Source organism: Ornithorhynchus anatinus, chromosome 21 (genome assembly GCF_004115215.2).
Source record: "Ornithorhynchus anatinus isolate Pmale09 chromosome 21, mOrnAna1.pri.v4, whole genome shotgun sequence".
Taxonomy (NCBI): Eukaryota; Metazoa; Chordata; class Mammalia; order Monotremata; family Ornithorhynchidae; genus Ornithorhynchus; species Ornithorhynchus anatinus.
In genome coordinates this window covers 1828444-1850002 of record NC_041748.1, presented here as the reverse complement: position 1 = coordinate 1850002, position 21559 = coordinate 1828444, and the positions used below count along the sequence as shown (strand labels likewise).

Genomic DNA, 21559 nt, shown 5'->3' with positions numbered 1-21559 from the left:
GAATGATGTGCAGCTCTCTCTAATTCTATTTCTACCGACGCTATCGATGCCTGTCTACTCGTTCTGCTTCGTTGCCCGCCTCCCCCCTTCCAGACTTCCCAGCTGTGGGCAGGGATGGCCTCCGTCTGTGGCCGAATTGTCCTTTCCTAGCGTTTAGACCAGGGCTCGGCACCCAGTAAGCGCTCAGTAAATACGATCGAATGCAAGCGGAGGGGAGGGCGGAATAGACGGGGGAGGGGGGGCAGATCCAGGGATTTGGCTCCGAGTCCGATTACGTGGAAGAACTGCCCGGCTGCTGTTAGGGTGGCACACGTCGCCTCCGTCCTCTGTTTGCCCGGAAAACAGCCCCGACCACAAGCAGATTCAATTGCCCCCCTCCCCTCCCTCTGCCCCAGCCCCCCGACGGCTATAAAGCCTTCAGTGCCCCGGGCCCGGCCTGCCAGATCAGAGATCTCTCTCTGTGGTCTCTGCGGGGCCCGGGGAGACAAGCCCGGGACCGACTCAGGTAGGAAGGGGGAGGTGGGAGGGGACGGCCGACCTTCCCGCTGGGTGTGACCTTGGGGAAGTCATTTCCCCTCTCTGGGCCTCAGGGGTCTCACCTGGAAAACGGGGGTTCGATTAGAGAGGGGCGAGAGGCCGGGCTGGGGAGTCAGAGGATGTGGGTTCTAATCCCGGCTCCGTCGTTTGTCTGCTGGGTGACCTTGGGCGAGTCGCTTCACTTCTCTGGGCCTCAGTGACCTCAGCTGCAAAATGGGGTTGAAGACTGTCAGCCCCAAGGGGAACCAACCTGATCACCTTGGGTCTACTCCAGCGCTTAGAACAGTGCTTGGCACATAGTAAGCGCTTAACAGGTATTATTATTATTCCAGGTGGAGTGACCCTGGGGAAGTCACTTCCCTTCTCTGGGCCTCAGTTGTCTCGTCTGGAAAATGGGGGTTGTCCCACCCACTTAGCCCGGGAATCCCACGTGGGACAGGGATTGGTGTCCCACCCGATGATCTTCTCTCTCTCCCCCAACGTTTAGAACGGTGCTTAGCACAGTACAGCGTTTACTAAATTCCATCATTATTATACACCTGTCCTTCCTCCCGCTTAGACGGGAAGCCCCATGTGGATCAGCAGCTGCGTCTGACCTGATGATCTTTCTGCCTAGCCCAGCGCTTAGCACAGTCCTTGGCACAGAGTAGAACTTCATACACACTTGTCCTCCCTCCCCATTAGACTGGAAGCCCCGTGTGGGGCGGGGACTGGGTCCCAGCTGATGATCTAGTACTTACCCCAGGGTTTAGCACAAATACTATTATTATTATTATTATCCCAGGTGGCGCTTGGCACATAGTGAGCGCTTACTAAATTCCATCATGATTATACACCTGTCTTCCCTTCCCCTTCAACTGGGATCCCCGTGTGGGTCAGGGACTGTGTCCCACCGGCTGATCTTGTGCCTACCTCAGCGCTTAGCACAGTGCTTGGCCACGAGTGGGCACTTAGCAAGTACCAAGTCTCCCTCCCAGAAAACCCACTGAGGTGAGCAACTTTTCTTCCACGCCGAATTGCGACGGCAGGAAGATTCTCCAGCTTCCAGTTCCCTAGAATGAATAATAATAATAATAACGGTGGTATTTGTTAAGCGCCGACTATGTACCCGGCCCTGTTCTAAACGTTGAATGCGATTCTTAAATAGAAATTCGATATTCGTATATTATTCCATCATAGACTGTACTGCGCTATAACTTTATTACACACTACATGATACCCTAATAACGATGATAATAGCAGTAAGAAGAAGAAGAAGAATCACAGTGTTGGTTTATTTATGGTATTTGTGGAGCGTTTACTATGTGCCAGGCACTGTCCTAAGCAGCGAATCAGGTTGGACCCGGTCCCTGTCCCACATGGGGCTACCGGTCTTCACCCCCATTTTCCAGATGAGGCAACTGAGGCCCAGAGGAGCGCCGTGACTTGCCCAAGGTCACACAGCGGACAGGTGGCGGAGAACCCAGGCCCGGGCTTTATCCACACTGCTTCTCTGTTAAGCGCTTTACTATGTGCCAAGCACTGCGCTAAGCACTGGGATAGGTACCCGATAACCAGGTTGGACACAGTTTCTTTCCCACCTGGGGCTCACGGTCAAAAGTAACCTAATATCGTACAGTACGCTCCTCCATGGGGTTACATTCCTTTATATTTCATTTTCTTCTTACACTGATGCTGTGCCTTTATTTTGATTTTCCTTAAGCTCTTACTGGGTGCTAAGCACTGTGCGAGAGACTGGGGGGAGAATCAAAATGATGAGATTGGACACAGCCCTTACCCCACTTTGGGTTCTTGGTCTCGGATCACTCGATCCATCGGTGGTGCTCATTGGGCACTTAGTCGTATTTACTGAGCGCTCACTGAGTGCAGAGCACTGCGCTAAGCGCTCGGGAGAGGACAAAAGAACAAAAAGCAAACACATTCCCTGCCCACAACGAGCTGACAGTCTCGAGGGAAAACGAATACTAAAATGCATTTGAATTTACTTACAAGGCAGGGATTGCTCCTATTACTCTATTGGACTCTCCCAAACACCCAGTACAGCGCTCTGCTCCTATTAGGCGCTCAATAGATACCATGGATTGATTAATTGTCAGCTCCTCGACAGCAGGGATGACGCGTGCTTGCTCTACTGGACTCCCTCAAGCGCTTAGGACAGTGCTCTGCGCGCGGTAGGCGCTCAATAGATGTTCTTGATTACTTGATAGATTGTCAGCTCTTTGCGAACAGGGGTTATATCGACTACTGAGTCTGTCGTCCTCTCCTGAGCGCTTAGTACAGCGCTCGACTCGCGGCAGGTGCTTGCTGGAGAAAAACTGAGGAGAAGGAAATGGGACGAGGCGGAGGAGGGCAAGATCAAGGAAATCGGCGGCCAATCAAGCCGTGGAATTTACCGAGCACTTAACTGTGTGCGGAGCGTCGGATTGAGCGTTTGGGAGGGTCCAGTCGGTGGGCAGGGAACGTTTACCCTCTAGAGAACAATCGGTCGATCGATCGATGGTATTTATTGGGCGCTTACTGGGTGCGGAGCTCTTGGGAGAGTCCAGTACAACGTTTGATTCCCACTGCTTTTCGTGATCGATCAAATCGACGATATTCATTGAGCGCTTCCTTCATGCGGAGCACTGTACTAAGCGCTAATGATGCACCGACAGGTTATTGTCAGGTAGCCCGTAGCTCGGACGAGCCATGGCAGAGATCTACATCTTGGGGCTATTTCTTGGCCTCCTAATCCTGCCTCAGTCTGACACGACGCCGGCATCCGTGGTGAGAATAAACCAAAAAGCCTTGGATTATGGTAAGCGGATCTCTCTCTCTGCTGTCTCTCCCCCCTAGAGAGACACTTGGGTTGCATTTTCCCCCAGTGCCTCTCACTCGTTAGGTGTCCAGTAAATAGCATCACCCCTATTACTCTGTAAATTATTTATGAAAATGTAAGCCCGGGCATGGGAGTCAAAAGACGCGGGTTCTAAGCCCGACTCCCTCACTTGTCTGCTGTGTGACCTTGGACGAGCCCCTTAACTTCTCTGGGCCTCAGTTACTTCACCCGGAAAATGGAGATGAATCATAATGATGGTATTCGTTAAGCGCTTACTATGTGCCAACCACTGTTCGAAGCGCTGGGTTAGATACGAGGTCATCAGGTTGCCCCACGTGGGGCTCCCAGTCTTCATCCCCATTTTACAGATGAGGGAACTGACGCATAAGGAAGTGAAGTGACTTGTCCAAAGTGGAGTCGGAATTAGAACCCATGACCTCTGACTCCCAAGCCTGTGCTCTTTCCACTGAGCCAGCGCTTAGTACAGTGCCCAACCCTTAGTTAGCACTTAATAAGTACTACAAAAGGAAAGCAACTTGGCTTATCAAGTAAGAGCTCGGGCCTGGAAGTCAGAAAGTCGTGGGTTCTAATCCCAGCTCTGCCACATGCCTGCTATGTGACCTTGGACGAGTCACTTCACTTCTCTGGGCCTCGGTTCCCTCATCTGTAAAATGGGGATGAAGAGTGGGAGTCCCACGTGGGACGGGCCGGGTCCGACCTGATTAATTTGTATCTACCCCGGCGCTTAGTACAGAGCCTGTCATATAGTAAGCGCTTAACAAGTACCATAATAATAATTATTACCCCCAACATGGGACAGAGACAGCGTCCAACCCGATCTGCCTGTGTCCGCCCTTGCGCTTAGTACAGGGTCTGGCACACAGTAAGCGTGTATATATTATTTATTAACCTATTTATTTTGTTAATGATGTGTCTATCTCTATGATTCTATTTATCTTAATGATGTTGTTTTGTTTTGTTTTGTTTCGCTCTGCCGTCTGTCTCCCCCGTTTAGACCGTGAGCTGGTCACTGGGCGGGGATGGTCTCTATCTGTTACCGAATTGTCCATTCCAAGCGCTTAGTACAGTGCCCTGCACATAGTAAGCGCTCAATAAATACTATTGAATGAATGAATGAACAATTATGATGATGATGATGAATCTGACGGGAAGCTTTCTCTTCTTTCTAGAGAAGCAGCATGGCTGGGTGGAAAGAACCCGGGCTTGGGAGTCAGAGGTCACGGGTTCGAATCCCGGATCTGCCACTTGGCGGCTGTGTGACTGTGGGCAAGTCACTTAACTTCTCTGTGCCTCAGTTACCTCATCTGTAAACTGGGGATTAATAATAATGATAATAATAATGATGTTGGTATTTGTTAAGCGCTTACTATGTGCAGAGCACTGTTCTAAGCACTGGGGGAGATACAGGGTCATCAGGTTGTCCCACTTGGGGCTCACAGTCTTAATCCCCATTTGACAGATGAGGCACACTGAGGTACAGAGAAGTGAAGTGACTTGCCCACAGTCACACAGCTGACAGGTGGCAGAGCTCTGACTCCCAAGCCCGGGCTCTTTCCACAGAGCCACGCTGCCTCAAGTGGGACCACCTGATGACCCTGTCTCTCCCCCAGCGCTTAGAACAGTGCTCGGCACATAGTAAGCGCTTAACAAATACCAACATTATTGTGTTTCCGCCAGTGTGTGAGGTCGGGAAAGCTCCTCTCCAGAAGCAGCTGCAACTTCTCACCGTTCCCGAATTCCCCAGGGGGAAAATCCCGGAGTCCGATCCCATCCGGTGAGTCTGCCCCTCTCCCCTCCTAGCCCACCCCCGACCCTCTGGACTGGGGGACGAAGATCGGTCCAGAGAGATTCCCTCCACCTTTGAGGCAGTGTGGAAGAATGGGTAGCGCGGCCTAGTAGAAAGAGCCCGGGGCCTGGGGGGTCAGCGGATCCGGATTCTAATCATGCCTCTGCCCCTCGTCTGCTGGGTGACCCTGGACGAGTCACTTCACTTCCTCTTAGAGAAGCGGCGTGGCTTAGTGGCAAGAGCCCGGGCTTGGGAGTCAGAGGTTCTAATCCCGCCGCCGCCACTGGTCCCCTGGGTGGCTTTGGGCAAGTCGCTTCACTTCTCTGGGCCTCAGCGACCTCATCTGGAAAATGGGGACGAAGACTGGGAGCCCCACGTCGGACACCCGATGACCTCGTATCTCCCCCCAGCGCCTAGAACAGTGCTTGGCACGTAGTAAGCGCCGAACAGAAACCATCATCATTATTATTCCCTTCTCTTAGAGAAGGAGCGTGGCCTGGTGAAAGAGCCTGGGGCTGGGAGTCAGAGGATCTGGGTTCTAATCCCGGGTCCGCCACTCGTCTGCTGTAGGACCTTGGTCAAGTCGCTTCACTTCTCTGGGCCTCAGCTCCCTCATCTGTGGAACAGGGATGGGTTCTAACTCGATTGTCTTGTATTTATTCATGCCATCAATCGTATTTATCCAAGCGCTTAGTAAGCGCTCGATAAATACTATTGAATGAACCTATCGAGTGTTGTCTGTGTGCGGGGCACTGTACTAAGCACTTGGGAGAATACAGTAGAACAATAAACCGACACATTCCCTGCCCACAGCGAGTTTATAGTCTAGTAGGGGAGTCAATCAAGAATAGAAATGTAAAAATTGAAGATACGGACATGAGTGCGGTGAGGCTGGGAGGAGGGGGATGAAGAAAGGGAGCGAGTCGGGGCGACGCGGAAGGGAGCGGGAGAAGGGGAAAGGAGGGTGCAGTCAGGGAAGGCCTCTGGGAGGAGGAGATGGGCCTTCGATAAGGCTTTGAAGAGGGGGTAGAGTCCCCGTCTGTGGGATTTGAGGAGGGAGAGCGTTCCGGGCCACAGGCGGGACTTGGGCCAGGGGTCGGCGGCGAGAAAGACGAGATCGAGGCACAGCTTATCCGCCCCAACGCCCGAGCACATAGTAAGCGCTTAACAGCTACCGTAAAAGAGGGACGAGAGTCAATCTACCAATCCGTCCATCGATCCGTGGCGTTTATTGATCTCCCACCGTCTCCATTTCCACCGTGAGGGTCCACCTTCGGGCCGTCCAGGTCCCCCATCTCTCCCTGAAGTTGGTCCCGGACGTTGGACTCCGTCTGTCGGTCAGTTCACTGTTCCACCTGCGGGCCGACAGGTGAGTCCTGCTCTCCCAAAGGATTCGGGGATATCGGGTGGGGGTGGCAAGATGGCAGCCAAAACGACCTGTCCCAAATCAAGACGGGGCTCTTCCCGGGCCTGGACGTTTTGGTCCCGGCCTAGCGCTTAAAGGTCGGTGGGAGGGGTGGGGAACAACCAGTAATCCTTCAATCAACCCATCGGTATCGCTTCGTGAACGTCCACTGTGCGCAGAGCACTGTACTGCGCGCCTGGGAGAGTCCGATAGAGTTAGTACTCATGATTCCTGCCCTCCTAGGGCTTACATCACAGCAGGGGAAACGGACACTGAGATAATTTAGAGACTGCAAGGGGTGGGGAAGCCAGGGAGCTTATCGATACAGACACGAGTGCTGTGGGGAGGGTGAGAGGAGTCTATTTCATAGTGGAATGAGCACAGGAGAAGGAGTCGGAGGACTCGGATTCGAGCCCCAGCTCTGTCCCGGTCCTGCTATGAGACCTTGGGCAAGTCGCTTCTCTTCTCTCAGAGAAGCGGCGTGGTCTAGTGGCTAGAACCCCGGCCTGGGGGTCAGAAGGACTTGGGTTCGAATTCCGACTCCACCACTTGTCTGCAGTGTGACCTTGGGTCGGTCATTTCACTTTGGGCAAGTCACTTCACTTCGCGGTGCCTCAGTTACCCCATCTGTAAAATGGGGACTAAGACTGTGAGCCCCACGTGGGACAACCCGATCACCTTGTATCCTCCCCAGCGCTTAGAACAGTGCGTTGCAAGTAGTCAGCGCTTAACAAATGCCATCATTATTATTCTCTTAGAGAAAGAAGCAGCGTAGTCTAATGGTTAGAGCCCGGACCTGGCACTCTCATAGGACCTGGGTTCTCATCCCGCTTCCGCCACTTGTCTGCTGGGTGACCTTGGGCAAGTCACTGCTCTGTGCCTCAGTTCCCTCATCTGTAAAATGGGGATGAACACTGCGAGCCCCATGTGGGACAGGGACTGCGTCCAACCTGATAAGCTTGGATCTACTCGAGGGCTTAGAACAGTGCTTGGCACGTTGAGCTAAACAAAACAGTATCATTATTATATTATATTATTATAATTATTATTATTACTATTATTCTTGCAGCACCCCTGCTCCTCTAGAACTGAGTCAGGAGGCGACCATCTCGTCCGATATCTTGGTCTCTCAGGGGGTCACGGACACCCCAGTTTTGAGCATTTCAGCTTGCGATGCCGTTTTCCAGAGGGAGAACATCACCTCTGGAAGGAACAGGTGGGTTCCGTTAGATTTCCCTCCCCCTATCTGCTGTGTGTCCTTGGGCAAGTCACTTCACTTCTCTGTGCCTCAGTTCCCTCATCTGTAAAATGGGGATTAATAATAATAATAATAATGATGATGATGGTATTTGTTAAGCACCTACTATGTGCCAAGCACCGAGCCCCACCTGGGACACAGACTGAGTACAATCTGATTTGCTCGTATCCACTCCGGCGCTTAATACAGTGCCTGGCACATAGTAAGCGCTTATCAAATACCACAGCTATTATTATTATTATCGCTTCGACTATCAACTGCTAATATTATTATTATTACCACTACTGTCAATCAATCAATGGTGTGTAAAGAAGCAGTGGGGCCTAGTGGGTAGAGCCTGGGCTTGGGAGTCAAAGGTGGTGGGTTCTAATCCCGACTCCGCCACTTCTCAGCTGTGTGACTTTGGGCAAATCCTTTCACTTCTCTGGGCCTCAGTTCCCTCATCTGGAAAATGAGGATGAAGACCGTGAGCCCCGCGGGGGACAACCTGATGACCTCGTATCTCCCCCGGAGCTTAGAACAGTGCTCGGCACATAGTATGCGCTTGACAAATACCATGATGTTGATTATATACTGAGCGCTTGCTATGTGCCGAGCACTGTTCTAAGCGCTTGGGGGAGGACGGTAGAGGAGAAATAGCAGAGACGTTCCCTGCTCATAAAGAACTGACGACTGTGGCTAGTAAAGATTTGAATATTGTTGGATTTTTGTAGCCTGGAGCCGGAGGAGCTGAAGGCTCTGCTGGAGCATATTCGAAGGGCGTTCAACAACCAAGTGAGTTGGGCTCCCCTGGAGCGAGATGGCACAGGAAGAGGTGTGTGAACGTGTGGGTTTGTGTGGGATCGTGTAGGTGGATTTGTGTGTGCGAGGGCCTCCGCCTGATGGTGAGGGGTCCCCTCTTCCCTCCTGGGGTGTCCAGATGATGGTGAGGCGTCCCCTCGTCTCTCCCGGGGGATCTGGCTGATGGTGAGGGGTCCCCTCGTCTCTCCCGGGGCATCCAGCTGGTAGTGAGAGGTTCCTCCTTCTCTCCTGGGGGGGTCCGGCGGATGGTGAGAGGTCCCCTCTTCTTTCCCTGGGGGTCCGGTTGATAGAGGGGGGTCCCCTCGTCTCTCCCGGGGGCTCTGGCTGATGGTGAGGGGTCCCCTTGTTTCTCAATGGGGTCCATCTGACGATGGGGGGGTCGTCCCCCCATCCTCTCCCGTGTCTCCAGCTCTGCCTCAGTATCTCCAACCTGGTCCTGGAGCTGAACGTGCGCATGAGCACCTTGGCAGGTGAGCACGGCCTGGGGGTGACCCAGTGACGGGGTGAGCCAATCCCAGGGGGACCCTCCCCATCCCTTTACCCCCCCCAAATCCACTGGAGAGCCACATTAGACCCTCACACCTTGTCCCCCCCCCCCAACCGACCCCCATCCGAACCCCAGAAGCGTGGGGGAGGGGGGACGAGGCAAGGACAGACATTTCCCTGCCCCCCAAACCCACCCTTCCTTACCCCTGCCGTGTGACGGGGTGACGGAGAAAGAGCAGTCAGTCGTATTTATTGAGCGCTTACTGTGCGCAGAGCACCGTACTAAACGTCTGGGAGAGTCCAATACAACAATAAAACAGCGTGACTTAATTGGAAAGAGCCCGGTCTTGGGAGTCAGAGATCGTGGGTTCTAATCCCCGCTCCGCCACTTGTCAGCTGTGTGACTTCGGGCAGATCACTTCTCAGCGCTCAGAACAGTGCTCGGCACATAGTAAGCGCTTAACAAACACCAGAGTGAATAGACAAGAAGCTTTCAGTCCTAGTGGGTGCTGAGCGCTGTACTGAGCGCTCGGGAGAATCCAATAGCCTGAGTAGACAAGATCCCTGCCCTCAAAGAACTTCCAGTCTACTGTGTGCAGAACACTGTACTGAGCGCTTGGGAGAGTCCGATAGAGTGAGAAGACAGGAGCCCCGCCTTCAAGAAGCTTCCAGGCTAGGGTGGTAAGAGCCTAAAGACATTTGAGCTGAAGTCACTTTCGGGTCCAAAGCTACTCTCTTGCTCTCGTCTCCCCCGCCACCGACCCCGCCGCGTTTTGGGCTTCAGCTTTGACGCCAGTTGGTCCCGAGTCCCAAATCCTCTACTCGCTTATGGACGCCCCCATCGTCACCCGGGACTACCTGGATTTGGAGATCAAGGTGAGGCCTGAGATGGGGCAGGTGGGCGGGGGGATGGCGGAGATGACTTCTGCCCCCGCCCAGGGGCGCTCACACTCCCCCTCATTCTCGGGGGGCTACCAGGTGGCCGCCCTCAGTTTTTCAATCTATTTATTGAGCGCTTACCGGACGCCGAGCAATAGAACTCCCTCCTTCTAGACCGGGAGCCCATTGTTGGGTGGGGATTTTCTCTGTTGCCGAATTGGGCTCTCCAAGCGCTTAGTCCAGTGCTCTGCGCACAGTAAGCGCTCAGTAAATACCACTGACAATGAATGAATGGACAATAAACAGACATTCCCCGCCCACAAGGAGCTGACGGTCTAGAGGGGGAGACGGACGTGAAGAGAAAGAAATAAATGAGGGAGGTGGACATGAGGGGCGTGCGGCTGGGGGAGGAGGAAAGGGAGCCAGTCGGGGCGATGCAGAAAGAGGAGAGGAGGGTGCAGTCAGGGAAGGCTTCTTGGAGGAGGAGACGGGCCTTCGATAAGGCTTCGAAGAGGGGGGAGAGGGATGGTCTGCGGGGTTTGAGGCGGGAGGGCCTTCAGGGCCGGAGGCCGGACGCGGGCGAGAGGTCGGCGGCGAGAGAGACGAGGTGGAGGCCCAGGGAGAAGGTTGGCATCAGAGGGGCCCAGTGTGCGGGCTGGGCTGGAGCAAGAAAGTAATAATGATAATAATAATAGTGTTGGTATTTGTTAAACGCTTACTATGTGCAGAGGTCATGGGTTCAAATCCCGGCTCAGCCGCTTGTCAGCCGGGTGACTTGGGGCAAGTCACTTCACTTCTCTGGGCCTCAAGGACCTCATCTGAAAAATGGGGTTGAACACTGTGAGCCCCACGGGGCACCACCTGGTCACCTCGTATCCTCCCCCGCGCTTAGACCAGTGCTTTGCACATAGTAAGCGCTTGACAAATGCCATTATTATTATTATTCTCGAGCGCTTCCCGGGTGCAGAGCACTGTACTAAGAGGCATCCAGAGGGGGCTCAATAAATCCCATCCCCGCTCCTACTTCTTCCTCAGGCGACGCTCTTCTTGTTGGGAAAACCAATCGTGCTTCCGGCCGGCTCGCCTCATTTTTCCCTCCCGCCGGACGCTGGATCCCCTCGTTTCATGCTCAGTTTGGGAATCTCCCAGGATGTGCTGGATTCGGCTTTCCTTCTCCTGCAGAAGGCCGGATCCCTCAATCTGGACATCGTGGGCCAGGTGGTAAGTGGACCAGGGCTGGCAGCTTGCGGCCTAGTGGGTAGAGCCCGGGCCTGGGAGTCGGAAGGACCTGGGTTCTGATCCCACCACCAGCGCTTCTCTGGTGGGTGACCTTGGGCCAGTCATTTCACTTCTCTGGACCCTCATCTGTTAAGTGGGGATGAAGACGGAGAGCCCCACGTGGGACAGGGACCGTGTGTCCCACCTGATTAGCTTGTATCAACCCCAGCGCTTAGGTCAGTGCTCGGCACATTAGTAAGCACTTAATACCGTAAAAACCTGGTATCTATCGACCGCAGACCGTGAGCAGAGCGCTGTGCTAAGCTCTGGGAAAGACCACCAACGATCGTTTGTTTGACTGAACTCTTTTAATAATAATGTAATAATAATAATGTTGGTATTTGTTAAGCGCTTACTATGCGCAAAGCACTGTTCTAAGCGCGGGGGGGATACAAGGTGATCAGGTTGTCCCTCGTGGGGCTCACAGTCTTCATCCCCATTTTCCAGATGAGAGAACTGAGGCCCAGAGAAATTACTTGCCCAAAGTCACCCAGCTGACAAGTGGCAGAGCTGGGATTAGAACCCATGACCTCTGACTCCCAAGCCCGGGCTCTTTCCACTGAGCCACGCTGCTTCTCCAATAATAATGTTGATATTTGTTAAGCACTTACTATGTGCAGAGCACCGTTCTAAGCGCTGGGGGAGATACAGGGTCATCGGGTTGTCCCACGTGGGGCTCACAATCTTCATCCCCATTTTACAGTTGCGGTAACTGAGGCCCAGAGAAGTGAAGTGACTTGCCCACAGTCACGCAACTGACAGGTAGCAGAGCCGGGATTCGAACCCATGACCTCTGACTCCCAAGCCCGGGCTCTTTCCACTGAGCCACGCTGCTTCTGCTTTTGTGATGGAGTCTCCCAGGTGCTCAGCACAGTGCTCGGCACACAGTAATCGCTCAGACAGTACAACTGATTGATAGTCTAGAGGAGCAGCGTGGCTTAGTGGAAAGAGCACGGGCTTGGGAGTCAGAGGACGTGAGTTCTAATTCCGCCTCCGCCGCCTGCCAGCTGTGTGACTTTGGGCAAGCCACTTCACGTCTCGGGGCCTCAGTTCCCTCATCTGGAAAATGGGGATGAAGACTGGGAGCCTCACGGGGGACAACCTGATGACCTCGTATCTACCCCAGCGTTTAGAACGGTGCTGCGTACGTAGTAAGCGCTTACCAACCTCACAGTAACAATTACTCTCCTTTGCCCCTGGTTTTAGGAGTCAGACCACAATGAACTGACGACTTCTGCCCTGGGAGAATTGATCCCTGAGGTTGGTGGTGCTTATTTTCCGATTAGTTTTGGGGGGGGGGGGGGAAGAACTGGGAAGGCCAGAAGGAGGGATTTATGGCTCAAATCCTCCAGGCATCACTCCCCCCCTTCCGCTTCCTATAGCAGTCGTAGCAGCCGTAGAAATAGCGGGGGTAGAAGTAAGTACCTTCTATCTAACCCAGCGCTTAGCACAGTTCTCGGCACATAGTGAGCGCTTAACAGAAACCATCATCATTATTATTACTCTTCTGGCAGTAGAAATACGAGCGGTAGGAGGAGCAGCGGAAGGAGAGCGATAGTAGCCGCATGGGCAGGGATTGTCTCTGTTTCTGAATTGTACTCCCCAAGCGCTTAGCACGGTGCCCGGCACACAGTAAACGCCTCCTGAACGCCTCGAGCCCGCCTTGGGCAGGGATGGTCTCTCTTTGTTTCTAAATTGTACTCCCCAAGCGCTTAGCACGGTGCCCGGCACATAGTAAGCGCCTCCTGAACGCCGTGGGCAGGGATGGCCTCTCTCGGTTCTGAATTGTACTCCCCAACCGCTTAGCACAGTGTCCGGCACATAGTAAACGCCTCCTGGACCCCACGAGCCCACCGTGGGCAGGGATGGTCTCTCTTTGTTTCTGAACTGTACTCCCCAAGGGCTTAGCACAGTGCTCCGCCCACGGTAAGCGCTCAATAGATAGGATGGAACGGCGGAATGGCAACCGTCCCGGGGTCTCCCCGCTGCAGATTTCCCGGCAGATCCCGGAGTCCCTGCCGGTGGTGTTGAAAGCCCGGCTGCGGGAGGTGCCCGTGCCCACCCTCAGGGGGGAAGCTCTGACCCTGCAGCTCCACTTCGCCATCTACTTCCAGGCCCCCTCCTCCAGCTCCATCTCCCAGACCCTCTTCACGCTGGACGCCGTGAGTAGCCGGGCCGAGACCCCCCCGCCCCCGACCCCGGGAGGACCCCCCAACGCCCCCCCCCAAACGAGTCAGACAACGCCCACCTCCTTTTCGGCTGGGTGACCTTGGACCAGTCACTTCACTTCTCTAGGCCTCAGTTCCCTCACCTGCCAAATGGGAGCGTGGGACAACCTCATTACCTTCTATCCTCCCCAGCGCTTAGAACAGTGCTGGGCGCCGAGTCAGCGCTCCACGGATGCTTCTAATTCTGACCTCCCCCGACCCCCGTGTCGGGCCCCCTCGCCGAGAGCCACCAAGGGAAGTCTAAGGGGTCGACACGGGTGTGGCTCAGTGGGTAGAGCCCGGGCCTGGGAGTCAGAAGCGGCCCCGCCGCTTGTCTGCCGGGTGACCTCGGACCAGTCACTTCACTTCTCCGGGCCTCAGTTCCCTCATCTGTAAAACGGGGATTGAGACCGTGAGTCCCGTGTGGGACGGGGACTGTGTCCAAGCCGACGAGCTTGCGTCCACCCCAGCGCTTAGTACGGTGCCCGGCACATAGTGAGCGCTCAACGAAACCCACAGCTATTTTGATTATTATATTTATTACTTATACCAATTATATTTTAAATACATTTTTACTAATACTTTTTATTAATAATAATAGTCGATTCTCTCACCCCTTTGCAGGATGTCCTCCTGGGCCTCCGGTTGTCTGTGAACAAAGTGAAACTCCAGGCTTCCCCCATCCTGGACCGGTGAGACCTCTTTTCCTCCTCCTCTCCGCACGGATTCCCTAAAAGAATGGAAGTGACTTGTTCAAGGTCACACAGCAGACGAGGGGCAGAGTCGGGATTAGAACCCAGGTCTCCAGAGTCCCAGGACTGATCTCTAAGGGTTTTCTCCACTCCGGCCACGGGGAGCGGCCAGGGGATTCCATCGACAGAGCCCACATCCGTCCCTTACGCATCAACGGGTTCTTCCCCAGCGCTTAGTAATAATAATAACATTGGTATTTGTTAAGCGCTTACTATGTGCAGAGCACTGTTCTAGGCGCTGGGGGAGATACAGGGTTATCAAGTTGTTCCTCGTGTGGCTCACGGTCTTAATCCCCGTTTTACAGATGAGGTAACTGAGGCACCGAGAAGTTAAGTGATTTGCCCACAGTCACACAGCTGACAAATGGCAGAGGCAGGATTCGAACCCGTGACCTCTGACTCCCAAGCCCGGGTTCTTGCCACTGAACCACGCAGAGCTTGACAAAGAGACGAGGGGTCGCCGTGGCTCAGTGGAAAGAGCCCGGGCTTGGGAGTCAGAGGTCACGGGTTCGAATTCGGGCTCTGCCACTGGTCAGCTGTGGGACTGTGGGCAGGTCACTTCACTTTTCTGGGCCTCAGTTCCCTCATCTGTAAAATGAGGATTAACGGTGAGCCTCACGTGGGCCAACCTGATGACCCTGTATCTCCCCCAGCGCTTAGAACAGTGCTCTGCACATACCAACATCATTATCATTATTATTATTATCAATTCCACGTCTCTCTCCGGTTCTTCCCCAGGGACATCCAGTTGACTGTGGGGTCGTCCAATGTGGGTACCATTGATGTAAGTGGCCGCCATGTTTTCTAACATCATGGGGGCGGAGGGGGGATTTTGGCCCCCCAGGAGAGTGACTGAGGCTCTCTAGGAATCCTGGCTGAGACCCTGGATTCCCCGAGAATTCTGCCTCCCCGGGAATTCTGAGAGGCTCCGGTCCTCCAGGAATTCTGGAAGTGACTCTGGCTCTCTGGGAATTCTGGGACCCGCGGTCTTCCCAGGATTTCTGAGATAACTCTGGCCCCCAGGAACCTAACTCCTGGTTCTCCAGGAATTCTGGAAGTGACTCTGGCTCTCTGGGAATTCTGGGACCCGCGGTCTTCCCAGGATTTCTGAGATAACTCTGGCCCCCAGGAACTTAACTCCTGGTTCTCCAGGAATTCTGCAAGTGACTCTGGCTCCCCGGATATTCTGGGACTGTCTCCCTGGGAATTCTGGGAGAGACTGTCTCCCCGAGAATTCTGGAAAACCTTTGGCTGCCTGGGAACTCTGGGAGTGAATGTATGCCCGGGAGTTCGGGGGTAACTCTAGATCCCTGGGAATTCTGGGCCACCCTGCTTCTCCCAGAACCCCGGACGTGACTCTGGCTCCTCGGGAACTCTGCGCCAACTCTGGCCCCCCAGAAATTCTGGGAGCTTCTGGTTCTCCGGGAATTCTGGAAGTGACTCTGGCTCGCCAAGAATTCTGCGACTGTCTTCCTGCAAATTCTGGGCTAACTCTGGCTCCCCAGGAACTCCGGGACTGACCGTCTCCCCGGGAATTCCGGGAAGAACTGTGTCCCTGAGAATTCCGGGATAACTTCGGCTCCCCAGGAATTCGGGGACCACTCTGCTTCTCCTAGAGTTCTGAAAGCGACTTGGCATCCTGGGAGTAGGCCCGATTCCTGGGGAATTCTGGAAGTGGTGAAACTCTTGGGGTCCTCCCGGGGGGGCGGTGACATTGGCCCTCCCCAGTGGGCCTTTGCCAGGGCGACAGGGGAGGAGAGCCCCCCAACTTTCCCCCGAGGAGCCCTCGGGTGCCACAGCCTGTCCTCAAGACCCCCCCGGGCTTGGCGGTTTGTCTCCCTCGACTAGACTGTGCGCCCGTCAACGGGCAGGGACCGTCTCTACCTGTTGCCGATTTGTCCATTCCAAGCGCTTAGTACAGTGCTCTGCACCTAGTAAGCGCTCAATAAATCCTATCGAATGAATGAATGAACATTTTGGGGGGGGGTCTCTGGGGCAGATGGCCCGGTTGACGGAGAAGATCTCCCCCCTCGTGGAGAACCCGCTGCTCTTCCACTTGAACGGTGAGACGGGGGGGTGGCCCAGAGGCGGGGGGTCAAAGGTCAGAGTTTGGGGCGCGACCCCCGACCCCCAGAGAATCACCCCCTCCCTTGTCCATCTCCCCCTCCCACTCCCTGTGGGCAGGGAACGTGTCTACCCTCTCTGTTGGATCGGACGCTCGCCAGCGTTCAGTACAGTGCTCTACACACGGGAAGCGCTCAATAAATACCCCTGACGGATCGATTAATTGTAAGCTCCTTGTGGGCAGGGAACGTTTCTACCGAGTCTGTTCTAGTGGACTCTCCCGAGCGCTCAGTACAGTGCTCTGCACGCAGGAAGCGCTCAATAAATAGTACCGATGGTTTGACTGTAGCTCCTTCTGTGTCTGCCGACTCTTGGATTGGACTCTCCCAAGCGCTCGGTACAGTGCTCCGCACACAGGAAGCGCTCAATAAATACCACTGATGGATCGATAGACTGTCAGCTCGTTGTGGGCAGGGAACGTGTCTACCGACGCTGTTCTATTGGACTCTCCCGAGCGCTCAGCACAGTGCTCTGCACACAGTAAGCATTCAGCTTGTAGTTGATGGTTAGACTATCAGCTCGTGGTGGGTGGGGAACGTGCCTACCGACTCTGTTATACTGAACGCTCCTAAGCACTCAAATGCAGCGCTCTGCCCACAGGAAGCGCTCAATAGATAGCTCCCATTGACCTCTAGACCGTCAGCTCCTTGTCTGCCAACCCTATTAGACTGAACTCTCCTAAGTGCTTAGTACAGCGCTCTGCCCACAGGAAGCGCTCAATAAATACCTCCCACTGTCCAGTAGACCGTCAGGTCCTTGTCTCCCAACCCTACCGGACTGAACTCTCCTAAGTGCTTAGTACGGTGCTCTGCCCACAGGAAGCGCTCAGTAAATACCTCCCATTGACCAGTAGACCGTCAGGTCCTTGCGGGCAGGAACGCGTCTCCCGACTCCGTTCTGGTGGACTCTCCCGAGCGTTCAGTCCAGTGCTCTGCACGCGGTGAGCGCTCAGTACATAGGATTGACGGATGGCTTAGCGCGGTCGGAGTGGACGAGCTGCTCTCTCGGGTCGGGGAATCTGGGGGGTGAGGCAGTTCTCGGGGGGAAGGGGGTCACTCTGACCTCTGTGTCCCCCTCTTTTCGTTCAGCCATCCTGGGGCTGGGGCTCACCTTACCTAATCTGGTCGGCGTCGACTACGTTCACCCCGAATTCTCCATCCATGAGGTAAGGGGGGGGGGGGGGTTCTTCTTCACCCCCTTCCGGCCCCGCTCATGGCCAGATCCCTCATTTCTTTATTTCTACTCATGGCCGTCTCCCCCCGGCCCCCCAGACTGTCAGCTCCTCGTGGGCAGGGGATGGGTCTGTTTATAATAATAATACTAATAATGACATCTGTTAAGCTCTTACTATGTGCCAAGCACTGTTCTAAGCGCTGGGGTGGATACAAGGTCACCAGGTTGTTCCACGTGGGGCTCCCAGTCTTCATCCCCATTTTGCAGATGAGGCCCAGAGAAGTGAAGTACTGGCCCAAGGCCGCACGGCAGACAAGTGGCGGAGCCGGGATTAATAATAATAATGATGATGGTATTTGTTAAGCGCTTACTATGTGCCAAGCACTGTTCTAAGCGCTGGGGTGGATACAGGGTCATCAGGTTGTCCCACGTGGGGCTCACAGGCTTCATCCCCATTTGACAGATGTGGTCACTGAGGCCCAGAGAACTCAAGTGGCTTGCCCAAGGTCGCCCAGCAGACAAGTGGGGGAGCCGGGATTAGAACCCACGACCGCTGACTCCCAAGCCCGGGCTCTTGCCACTAGGCCAGGCTACTTGCTTATAGTTCTACTGGGCTCTCCCAAGCGCTCAGTTCAGGGCCCTGCACCCATTAAGCGCTCAATAACTACCATCGATCGATTGATTGAATTGTCCATTCCAAGCGCTTAGTACAGTGCTCTGCACACAGTAAGCGTTCAATAAATACCATTGAATGAATGAATGAATGAATGATTGTCCTCTAGACTGTCAGCTCGTGGTGGGCAGGGAACGTGTCTACCCTCTCTGTTCTCCTGGACTCTCCTAAGCGCTCAGTACAGTGCCCTGCACCCACGGAGCGCTCAATAAATACCACCGACGGATTGACCGATTGATTGACTCTCCCTTTCTTCCCATGCCAGGGTCAGGTGGTTATATCCTGCGGACTGGCGGTCCACCAGTGATGCTGATCTTGGGGACCCCCTCGACCCCCCATCCCGGAGATGCGAGACGGAGAGACGCTGCTTGCTTCCTCTCTCTGGAGCCCCCCGAAGCTGCAGCTGTTTCTGGGGGTGTCCGGGGTGGGGGGGGTGGGGTGGGCGGGAGGGATCCCTGGACATCCATTTCTTTCTGTCTCGTCCGTTTTCACGAGCCCGGAGAAAGGCCCTGCCTATATTGTACTCTCCCAAACGCTTAGTACAGTGCTCTGCACGCAGTAAGCGCCCAATAAATACGAATGGATGAATGAATGAAACACCTCCCGCTGCTGTCGTTCTCCTGCTGAAACTCCCCCCGCTTGTGTCATTTTGGAATTGGGTTTCTCAGATTCCCGGCCGGGATCTCCAGTTCCGTTCATTCAGTCCTATTTATTGAGCGCTTACTGCGTGCAGAGCACTGCTCTAAGCGCCGGAGAGAGTGCAATACAACGAGAAGCAGCATGGCGTAAGGGCTAGAGCCCGGGCCTGGGAGCCAGAAGGTCATGGGTTCTAATTCCCCCTCCTCCACTTGTCCGCTGGGTGACCTTGGGCCAGTCTCTTCGCTTCGAGAAGCAGCGTGGCTCAGTGGGAAAAGCCTGGACTTGGTTGGAATCCCGTCTCTGCCACTTGTCAGCTGGGTGACTGTGGGCAAGTCACTTCACTTCTCTGGGCCTCAGTTCCCTCATCTGGAAAATGGGGATTCACTGTGAGCCTCACGTGGGACAAGCTGATTACCCTGAATCCACCCCGGCCCTTAGAACGGTGCTCTGCACCTAGTAAGCGCGTAATAAATACCAACATTATTATTATTATTATTATTATTCTCTGGGCCTTGGTTATCTCATCTGGAAAACGGGGTTGTCTGCTGGGTGACCTTGCACCAGTCGCTTCACTTCTCTGGGCCTTGGTTATCTCATCTGGAAAACGGGGTTGTCTGCTGGGACCTTGGGCCATTCGCTTCACTTCCCTGGCCCTCAGTTCCCTCATCTGAAAAATGGGGATGGAGACTGCGATCCCCACTCGGGACAGGGACCGGATCCAATCTGATTAACTTCTGTCTACCCCAGCACTTTATACGTTGCACATAGTAAGCGCTTTAAAAATACCGTCATTATCATTATTATTCTTCGATCTTCAGTTACCTCGTCTGTCCAGGGCTTAGTACAGTGTCCGGCACGTAGTAAGCGCTTGACGATTACCATCATTATCATCTGTAGCTGCAGTGGGGTGGGCCAAATTCCTCTGGCGATTCAGCAGGTGCCAGCTTGGGGGGGGGGGGGGGGAAACCACAAATTCTAGGCGGCGATTAGCGAGTCATTCAAGGGGCTGAGGGAGGGAATAGGCGAGCGTCTCTATCAAGTCCTGAGGCGTTGAGTGGGTCTCTGTTTCCACCTTTTTAGCTCCTTAGAGAGTCGCTCCCCTGCTCTTTGGGGTGTGGAGGGAGCCTGGGTCCTTGCCTCGATACCATCGATTTATATATTATATACAATATAATCTATATTAATTCACAATATATGATATCATACATACATACAATAGAGCAATAGACACATTCCCTGCCCACCACAACGATATAATAACGACAATAATAATATTTGTTAAGCGCTTACTCTATGTCAGGCACCGTACCATGAGCCGGGGGAGAAAAAAGCCAACAGGATTGGACACTGTCCATGTCCCCCGTTCTAATAAGAATAATAATAATTGTGGTATTTGTTAAGCATGTCGGTCTACTTGCTTTGTTTTGTTGTCTCTCTCCCCCCTTCTAGGCTGTGAGCCCGTTGTTGGGTAGGGAGTGTCTCTCTCTGTTGCCCAATTGTACTTTCCAAGCGCGTAGTACAGAGCTCTGCACAGAGTAAGCGCCCAACAAATACCATTAAATGAAATTCAAGGGCATGGAGAGGACAGTAAAACAATAAACAGACAGATTTCCTGCTCACAACAAGCTGACAGTCTAGGGGGGAAGATGGACGTTAATAGAAATAAAGAAATTACAGATATGGACGTTAGTGCCGTGGGATACTATGCTAAGCGCTGGGGTGGATACAAACAGATTGGGTTGGGCGCAGTGCCGGATCCCCATGCGGCTCACAGTCTTAATCCCCCTTTGAGGCCCAGAGAAGTGAAATGACTGGCCCAAGGTCACCCATCTGACGGGTGGCGGAGCCGGGATGAGAATCCAGGTTCTTCTGACTCCCAGGCCCTGTCTCTATCCTCTAGGCCACGCTGCTTCTCTAGGACAAGTGAAGCGACTCACTCAAGGTCTCGACATGGGGCCGAGCGGGATTAGAACCCAGGGCCTTCGGACTCCCAGGCCCCGTCTCTACCCACTAGGCCACACTGCTTCTCTAGGAGAAGTGAAGTGACTCACCTAAAGGCTCAGGGCCGACATGGGGCGGGGCGGGATTAGAACCCAGGCCTTCGGACTCCCAGGCCCTGTCTCTATCCACTAGGCCACGCTCCTTCTCTAAGAAAAGTGAAGTGAGCGGCCCAAGGTCACTCAGCAGACGAGGGGCAGAGCCGGGATTAGAACCCGGGTCCTCTGACTCTCGGGTCCGGGCTCTTCTCGCTAGGCCGCACGGCTCCTCGTTGGGAGGGAAGGAGAGACACAGGGGAGCGAGGATTTTTTTTTGACCTTGAGATAAATATCTGCTTCTTATGAAACCTCTCATTTTCCTCCTTCCTAATCGGCGGGTTTGGGATATAAAAGCCCGTCCTTCTGAGGGGACCGGGAGACAAGGGAAATCTCAGCCAGGAGAAGACGAGTCACGGTAAGACTGAGTCTTAATAATGTCGGTATTTGTTAAGCGCTTACTCTGTGCAGAGCACTGTTCTAAGCGCTGGGGGAGAGACAGGGTCATCAGGTTGTCCCACGTGAGGCTCACAGTCTTCATCCCCATTTTACAGATGAGGGAACCGAGGCACAGAAGTGACTTGCCCACAGTCACACAGCTGACAGGTGGCAGGGCCGGGATTCGAACCCATGACCTCCGACTCCCAAGCTCGGGCTCTTTCCACTGAGTTTTGGGGTGCCCGAGTCGA

General features: G+C 54.1%; 1 protein-coding gene across 1 annotated transcript; it reads left to right on the top strand.

The window, feature by feature from the left end:
• Positions 1-3225: 3225 nt before the first annotated feature.
• BPIFB2 (BPI fold containing family B member 2) lies at positions 3226-18505 on the top strand. The gene is made up of 13 exons (XM_039910062.1): positions 3226-3334; positions 5054-5150; positions 6427-6531; positions 8539-8599; positions 9036-9096; positions 9897-9988; positions 11027-11212; positions 12476-12529; positions 13261-13431; positions 14101-14168; positions 15571-15695; positions 17441-17517; positions 18464-18505. Exons 1-13 carry the CDS (start codon positions 3226-3228, stop codon positions 18503-18505), a joined length of 1248 nt encoding a protein of 415 aa, XP_039765996.1.
• The last annotated feature ends 3054 nt before the right edge of the window (positions 18506-21559 follow it).